This window comes from Eurytemora carolleeae, unplaced genomic scaffold (genome assembly GCF_000591075.1).
Source record: "Eurytemora carolleeae unplaced genomic scaffold, Eaff_2.0 scaffold1607, whole genome shotgun sequence".
NCBI classification, from domain to species: Eukaryota; Metazoa; Arthropoda; class Copepoda; order Calanoida; family Temoridae; genus Eurytemora; species Eurytemora carolleeae.
Window position 1 is genome coordinate 54,160 of NW_019397497.1, and position 9,247 is coordinate 63,406.

Sequence of the window (9,247 nt, forward strand, 5' to 3'; positions counted from 1 at the left end):
AAAAAGTAGTTAAACTACATGTACTGAGCAGAACCACTTGAAGAGGAGTCGTTCCACTGCCGATCAAAATAATTCAATAAAAAATAACTTCCTTAAAATCTTTATTTTTTACCTAGGTTTGCGCAATAATCCTTTCTTTGAGGGTGGTACAGTGTTTCTTGTATTAGACACACCTTTCTCCCACTTGGCAGAGGTCTCCAGCCACCAAGGCAAGATGCCCAACTATTCTGATCTTTAAACCCCTAAATATTGCAGCGCTTTTTAGATTTAGAATTAATTCTTAATTAAGTAGATCTACCATTGTTTCTTAAATGCATTTCTTGAATTACTTATGTCATCTAATGTTGATATGCTCAAAATCTGTTTTAGAGTCATAAAACTTACTGGTTCAAGAAAGATACTTACATCCACAACAGATGGAATTGCTTCAAACGGATTTTTGATAGTCCAAGTGGTTCCATTTGAAAATTTGATGTCAGTAGTCACTTCTCTGATCGCATTAGTATACTCTTTAAACAGATATTAGATTATAAAATTGCATAACCCGAACAAAAATTTTCAATAACTTACCATCAAAATACAATTGATTTGGTATTTCTTCATAGACTGCCCGAATTCGAAATTTGTTCTTTGTTCTTACATCTTCAGAAAGTGGTTTTGCTGGCCGGGTTGAGAGATTAAAAGCCCCAGAATCTGGAAGCCTAAACAGTCAATTTTGAAAACAAGAACTTGTCCAGTTACAGGGTTACCCACAAAGGATGAGACTGTAAAGAGTAACCCATTAATCTTTAAATGTGACGATCCCATAAGGTTAAATTTAGCCTGAAATTTAGTAATCTAATGGCTCAAATAATGATTTGGCAAAGAAAGAAACAAGTTAACAGATGCAAGGAATCATGAATGTAAGGTAACAGACCATACAAATTCCGTACAATTGTATCTGAAGTTTCATCCTAATTGTGGGCAACCCTGTAGTTCTAAAATGTACCTCTCTAAGGCTACAAAACAATATAAGTAAGAAAGTAATGTAAGCTCAAAGACAAAGGGTTTGCAACTCTTTAAAGTTGGCCTAGTCTTAAAATTTATGCACTTTTCATACGTTGGCCGGCGATTATATCAATAAAATTAGACGACTATTTATTTTAGTTTAAATTATTAACAAGCTTTTCTCGATTAACAAGTTTGAAAATAAATAAAGAGAAGCTTTTCTAATTTACAGCTTTCTTTGTTCCTGTGTTTTTGTGTATCCAAGCTGTTTAAAAGCTTGATATTAATTAAGAATTTAAATTGGAAGTCGTCTTCATTGTATTGATATTATTGGCAGACTGGATGTGTGGATCCCAACGCTACTCTATAAAGGCACTATTGCCAAAAATAACATGATTTTATTTATTAAAGTTTTCTCTGGGGCACCCCATTATATTTTTGTTTAATTTAAATTCCCCTAGCTCCCTAAGTTGCCCTCTGTTTCAAGCTATGTTTAAAGTAATAATCTCTGTTTTGGTGTCTGTCTGTTTGTACTTCCAATTAAAACGCATGTGAACCCCTTGACCTATTTGCCTAAAATCTTAATTGGAAAACTTGGAGAACACAGATATGTGATTAGCTTTGTTTACAGATTTTAATTTAATTTTAAAGATTTTAATTTAATTTTAAAGCTTTTAAATTATAATTTACCATTGCCATTCATAGGAGGTAGATTTAGAGTAACTTGGTTCAAACTTTTTCAATTTGAGATAATGTAAATCTTCTTCGATATTTACAATATCAATTTTGCACAGATGTATGAGATGAGGATGTTCTGAGACAACAGTCTAGGAAAACGTATTTTTAAATATATATACAATATATATTTGTCCATTTAATAGTCACGGATTTAGTGTATTATTAAATTGTATTTACTTTTTGTAATGCTTCAAAGAGCAACAAATGGGAATATATTTAATTCATTTAGTTTTTAGTGAGCCTTGAACATATAAATATTTAGGTTTCTTGTTTTTTTTTTTGTAGGAATGGTTGGCAATTTAAATCTTAAGGACTATAATATGTAAAAAAAACTTTAACCTAACTTGTTTAATATATTATTTTAAGTGGTGTATAAAAAAGTCTGTACTTGCACAACCGGATCAAAATGGACAGAGAAATCTTCCATAGCGGTCGGAGGAACTGATATATCCACTCCCATCATTATTTGGTCACCATCATTTAATACAGCAGTACTATAGTAGAGAGGGGTAACAGAAATCTCAGAAACTTCCTAGAAGAACAATTTATAAGGGTAATATTAGCTGAGATGGAATTTAAAGAATTTGAGCCGCAGTTTAAATCTGCCAAAACCCAGTTTAAATTAAGTGCCGGCTTAAATCTTGAAACATTTGATACAATTTTAAGTGGAACCAACCATATTTAAGCTGCGGTTTAAATTTAAACCACTGCTCAAATTCTTTAAATTCGGCCACTGGTCAAATAAACTTGGGGGTAATTTAAAAAGAAATAAATTACATATGTTTTTGAATATGTAGATTTTAGATTTTGGGTTAAAGGAATTGAGTCTTTGCCAAAAAATCAGATTTTCCAATTCCTATATCTTTGCAACCCAAGGTCCAAGACCTTAAATATTTCAAACTATGAATTCTGTAAAAGAAAATAATATAAATTTGAAAAATCAACGATCTGTGTCAGGTTGAAAAGATATTTGTATAAGAAGAAAATTTGATTTTTGGAGCAAAGACTCAATTTATTTAGTTATCAGTTGATTATAGTTATGTTCTTATTGTTTAAACCCATCCATATTATAATTTCACATATAATATAGCTCCTGTATAATCGTTTAATCCATGTATTGCCAAGCAATATAATACAATAATAATAGTACCCTGGAGGAATAAATGGCTTAAAGAGCCCGTATGGGAGATCATGAGATCAAACAATCAGGATAGTGAGTATAGCCAACACACACCTGTAAATTTTCAGCATATGTCCAGTTAAGAGAAATGCTATTGGAACCTTTCAGGCTTAAGGAACATGACACAGTAGTGCCCGGATTACCAGGCTGTGTGGATATTCCCATGAGGAGGATTTTAACCTTCAGATCCTCATTGTGAAGGTTACTGATATTACCATAGTTTCCCGATCCATTCACATGATATACATCAGATATAGGGGGGACGAACCCCATCTACAATGTTAAAAAACATCTATAAATCTAATCACTTCAATAATAAAAGATTTTTTTAAAAAAGAGTGATGTCGCACTGGACAAGTATAAAACATCATTTTGTTCTGGCATATGCTATGGAAACCCATCAAAAGGAACATTGCCTTAAGGGTAAACAAATTGTACGTAAATGTTGACCTCTCGTATAACAGATTATTTACCTACCCATTCAGTTTCAGTGTCTATTTCAACAATAACAGATACATCTCCATCTAAAATTACTATATGCTCAAATTTTGTTCATTAAAAAATCTTTGACTAGTAGTTGGACTTTCTTCTTTTAATATTAGGGAATCTGAATTATCAACGTTTTTCCCACTTACCCTGTAAAATGCTGTATAATGCTGTTGATCGATTTGGTTCCATTTTTTAGATTGTTTATATTAAAGTTTGCTTTATTACACTTTGTAATAATTTTAAAAGAAAAAAATTAAAAAATCGCGTTGGAACATGTTTGTTGTTGCATAGTTTTGGGTAGTTTTAGGGTCGTTTAGCAGTTAGCAGTCACTTGTTAGGTACTTTCCCAAAGGCATTTTCCCAAGTGACAATTTCCAAAATGGATGATGAGGACCTCTGAGGAGCCACAGACTGCAAAGGGGCCAAGCGCTGTGGCAAGGATTTGCTAGGGGCCGAGCTCTGCGGCTAGAAAAGGCTAGGAGCCCGAGCACTGCAGCTATGACAACTAGGAAATTGAATATTTGGAAGTTGCCACTTGGGAAAATACCCTTGGGAAGTTGCCACTTGTGAGAAAACCTTTAGGAAAGTACCCAACATCTTTTTGCGTTTATATTTTCTTTCAGAATCAAGTGATAAGAGAAGAAAATATAATTTATAAAACATGTGCTATTCTTACACAATGACCCTGAAAAAAATGACAGGCAAAAAACCTTACCACAAGATGAGGAAAATGATACTGGATTAGACCCTGGCTCAAGAAACAAATAAGCTTCAAACAATGCTGAGCTGCCAGGCCAAACAGGATCAGCATTAATTAATGCTGCATCATCAGATAGATATGGAGCTCCAGTCTACATGTAACACAATATAAGCTTTTGAAAAAATGAATCTTATATATAATATCATAAAATTTAAAAAAGGGTTAAAACATTTCTTTTGAATTCAAAAACCATGTAAAAATTAGCATTGCAATATTATTGCGTTTACAGTCCCTTTAAAGGCTTACCTGCATTTTTGATGCTCCAGATATCTGTACAACGTCAACATCCATCGTCAGTACATGATACCCAACGGTCTTAAATTATAATTTATAATGTGTTTCCAGCTTCTTGTTAAAGTACTAATTCTTATTTTAGTTCTTAGTTTCAACCCAGGTCTAAAATCCTTGAGTTAAGACTGTAATGTTTAAATTGTTGCCTATGGTAATATGTTGCACACACTTCTTAAAAACAGCAACAATATAATTACGTTTAAATACATTAAAAGATACCTCTGTATGGGGGAAAATTGAATAAGTTCCAAGCAAAGAATTCTTTTCTGTAATAACAATCTTGATATTGTGCACACTTCCAAACCCAAACAATCGGTTTTTAAGTAGTGTAAGGGGCACTTTAAACTCCATCTGAAATATAATGGTAAGAATGAGTTGTGTACCTTTTAAATTTTAAATATTAAGAAACTGAATAGGGTTTTCACCGGAAGCATTTGTGCAAATTTGTCTGAAAGATTTGCTAGTTCAAACTGTGCTAGAGTTTTATATTGAACAAATATTTATATGAATTGCAAGCTGCATGAATTTGCCATTTTTATCTTTGCACAATTTGTTTGTTTTTCTTGAGAAATTTACACATAGACAAACCAATTAATGCAAATTTTTGTCATGCAAATTACGTTCTACAATTTTCGCATTTGCCGACTCTAATTTGCGTGGAATTTTTCACATGGAATGTTAAATTTGCATCGCAAACAAAAAGTTGCACACAAAATGCTCAATTTGAGCACAACAATTTTTACATTCCGCAGTATTTTTCTAACACTAAAATATACATGAAATCTGTAAGTTTCAAGTAAAGTGACTATTCTTAATATTAAAAGATAAAAATCTTACCATCGAAATAGTATCAGCTGAGTCTCTTACAGCTGCAGTATTTAGAGCTCCGAGAATCCTCATTTTTCTTTTCTGCACAGAAACTCCTAAAAAAAATTACCAACATGATACAGTGAAATAAATGAAGAACAATTGATTTCTTGGATTTAGAAACAGCAACGAAATAAATTAAGAAAGCAGACTTGTGTTTCTTATGTTACCTCCATACTGTGGTTTATAATGGTATAATTTCTCTCGTACTGAATCACAGTTAAAAGCATCTCCTATTTGTGTTAGAACTGGCTTTCCAATATGGACGGAATCCTATAGTAATGACTTATGACAGAATAATTCGTAATTTTTATGTTGTTACATTTTGGAACAACCAAAAAATCATAAAAATGTTTAAAAGTATAATGATGACAAGGGGTTCAAGCCAGAAGTTTGCTTCATATGTACATAAGTTACAAAACAAAATATACTTTTAGTAAAAAAATTCCTACTTTATTAAAAGATATTTCCGATATTTCTATCTCTATATCAGCAAGGGGAAGGGTGGAGATAAAGGAAAATGTGATGATTTCAGTGTCTCCTTGAACCAGATTTAAGCTCATAGCTTCTACCTCAGGAACTAAAAAAGATAGTTTAAAACGACTGTAAGCTTAATGTCAAGTGACCCGCCATGCAATGCCTGATTCACAATTTACCCTTAACAACTTTGTCTCATCAAATATGAAATAAATATCAATATTTATAACTTAGGAAACTTTTTATTTTCAATTGAGGTTTCTCTACAAAAGTGGTGAACACATTTCTACTGCAAGAAAATGTATAGGAATTATCAGATTTGAAAACTTTTTAACCCTGAAAAGTTACATTATCTTTTACATTATTGTTCAGATAACATTTAAAGGATATTGTTGTGAATCGGGCATTACCATCTTTGCGGATTATAGGATTTTCAACTTGAAATTACAATTACATTCTCTTTTTGCTGTTTTCCAATAGCCCTTTCCGCAGAACTTCCAAATTATCAAGGGTATCCCATTGGCAATCGTAGGAAAGAAGCAGATTTAACTGTTTTAATTTTGAATAAAATCAGGAAATAAGTGTTTGGTTTTTTTTCAATTTGCTCGTTCATCGTTCGTTTTTTTTCAATTGTTCAAAAGAAATTTTCTTTCGTTCGTTCTATAAATATTAGTTCATTTTGCATCTAGTTCGTTAGTTTTCTCACTGAATAAATAACATCGCTTCTGAAAAATTGTATTCATTTGTTCAGAAAAACGATGCCAATGTTTAGTTAAGACTACTATTGAACTTAGAGATAGATTCAGGACTATGGACGATTTTAAGCTTATATTCATATGCCAAGTTTTGATTATAATCTGAAAAATAGAAACCTGAAACCTTGTATAGATTTTAAAAAATGTTATATTTCTTGATATATGCATGCATTATTTATATGATTAACAAGTACAAGAATTTAAATTAGGAAAAAAGATTCATTCTTTCCTGCTGTCAAGAGCTTTGAGCAAGAAAGACCATTTCCAAGCAATTATATCCATCAATGGACGGAGGTATAGGTTGGCGTTGAATAGAATTCTTTTTCGATCGCTGCTAATTTGATTTTAATCTGTTGGGTCTATGAGAAAACAATGTTTACCCAAGAGCGTAGTTTAATACAAATTCACATAATTGAATTTTTACATTCAAATCGTAAATAATTTAATCTAATTTAATACTACTCATTAAGATATAAAATCCAAAATTGTACAATAAGATTTGATGCATTCGTATATAGTTGCAATTTTATATTAATTTTTATGTAAAAAATATACCTAAATCATATTTGTAGGTTATCAAAGAAACATAATTTGGATCTGTTCTGTACTCTTGTTGTCCCACAAATAGATAATCATCAGACTAAAACACATCAAAAATATTGGTTTATTCACATTATTTTATAAAAACTCTATATTTCCATCTTTAACCCTATCCCTGCTGGGGTACTTGAAAACCAGGATAGCTGGGGGGGGTCAATTTGACCCCCCCCCTCTAAATCCCATGTTTTATGTCCAAATATGACAAATGATACATCATTAGAAAGCTCTTGTGCTCTACTTTTAGAATCTGCAAAAAAATTTGCAAATTTGCGAAAATTGAATTTTTTATCGCAAAATCCAGTTTTATAGTAAAAATGTTTGCAAAAAAAAATTTGTCCAAAAAATGACAAATTATACATTTTTGAAAAGCCCTTGACCATGCCATTTCAAATATGCAAAAATTTTTGCAAAATTTGAAATAACCTGATTTTAATCAAGAAAAACTAAAAATGTGCAAATTTCCTTTGACAGGTTGTTTGCAAAAAATTTGCAATTTTTTTTTCGCAAAACTTGTGCAATCCGCTTCCTTATGTCATAGGCTTTCCAAAAAGCTAAATTTTATCAAAATCTGACAAGTGAAAGTGGGTCAAAACAAAGATTTAGTTTGTTACAGGCAAAAGCAGTCATTCAGGCAGTGTGCCTGAGGACTCAGGCAGTTAGTATTAAAGCCCGGTTTTAGGCCTAAAGGGAGGGCTTTGGGTATGTAAGAAAAGTCAGAAAATTTCAACAGCCTCAGACCAATACTTTTTGAGTTATGTAAAAAAAACTAAAGGGGGGGGGGTCAAATTGACCCCCCCCCAGCAGGAATAGGGTTAAAACTTACATCATTCTGTTTTAGAAATCCAGCAACATTTAGATAGTAGAGTGTGTTCCCTATACTCTGTCCAGAGTTGTCAGTAAACACAGTTCCAAAATCAAAACTTAATCTGTTTTCTTTTCCAGCATCTTTACCAGTACTTGCACCATTCATTGTTATGGAGACATCTTTTGTCTAAAAACAATTATTGGTTTAAAAAATGAAACCATAATGCACAATCAGGAAAAAATTTGGGAATTATAAACTAGACAAATTTAGGGTATATCAAAAAACTTATTCCAGGCAAATTAAATTGATTATCCAGGAAAAGAATGTAATTGGTAACATGTCACACTGTCACATGTTGGTCACATTTAAACGCCCAAAAAATGATATAGTTTTTCCCAAATATATTTTCGTAAAAGATCTCGATTTTTTCAGAGGAACCCGAACCATCATTTACCGTCTTTAACAATCAACTTCATAAAATAAAAGACATCGTTAATGATCATCTATTAATGATCAACAATCATTAAGACGATGTCAGGCCTGTAGCCAGGATTTTTCCAAAGGGGTGTAAAGAGGGGCGTTGTAGTATGGAATTATGGGATCACTGAGTAAATGGAGTGAAGGAGGCGATTGGTAGCAGGGAGGCAGAGCTCCAATGTGAAAATGTTTTTGTAGTTTTGGTATATAGTGAGTACTAGCAATTTTAGCTTGAATTTTATGTTATGTAGCTTTTCAACTTATGCTGAAAAAAAACAATTCGATTAGAAAATCTTACCTCAGGACAAAATTCATTTAAAAAAAGATTTAATTTGGTTTGTCTGAGGGAACAGCTTTAATAAACAATTGTTTTGGACCCTATTCACTTGTTACGCGAGCCATGCTGCGTGTATAAAGTCTGCTTGTCACCCCTGTGTATTTCTGAGTTCTCTCTGAAGATCTGTACGGAATGTATTGTGAAAGAACTAGTTTTAGGAACTGTTTACAGACTGACTACGCAGACGCAAGATTTCTCGCGGAGTAGTGAATAATTTATATCAGTATATGTTTATTCGTCTTGCAAGTTTTAACCGTGTCCAGAATTCTGGGATCACTGTGGTAACTATTTTTATATATATTTATGCTTATCGTGTTGATTATAGTATGATTGATATTTATATATGTGTTTGTTGGTTCCTAGCCACAGTTTTTTAATGCCTGAGTGAATTATTTGTTGTATTTGTTGTATGTCCTGAGAAATACCACACGGTATATATATTAGGTCTTTAGGGAAATCGCTAAGTAGCGAAACATTCAATCAC

General features: G+C 32.2%; 1 protein-coding gene across 1 annotated transcript in view; it reads right to left on the reverse strand.

Annotated features, from left to right (window-relative positions):
- LOC111714589 (uncharacterized) overlaps positions 1-8,135 on the reverse strand; it is a gene marked incomplete at its 5' end in the record, with an annotated part of 28,095 nt that extends 19,960 nt beyond the window's left edge. Inside the window, 15 exon segments of the mRNA XM_023489728.1 lie at positions 113-242; positions 406-509; positions 571-701; positions 1,678-1,814; positions 2,114-2,257; positions 2,960-3,178; positions 3,383-3,429; positions 4,110-4,245; positions 4,401-4,469; positions 4,665-4,796; positions 5,283-5,368; positions 5,483-5,585; positions 5,765-5,892; positions 7,100-7,184; positions 7,968-8,135. Coding sequence (XP_023345496.1) covers positions 113-242; positions 406-509; positions 571-701; positions 1,678-1,814; positions 2,114-2,257; positions 2,960-3,178; positions 3,383-3,429; positions 4,110-4,245; positions 4,401-4,469; positions 4,665-4,796; positions 5,283-5,368; positions 5,483-5,585; positions 5,765-5,892; positions 7,100-7,184; positions 7,968-8,135 — 1,819 coding nt within the window.
- Between the last annotated feature and the right edge of the window lie 1,112 nt (positions 8,136-9,247).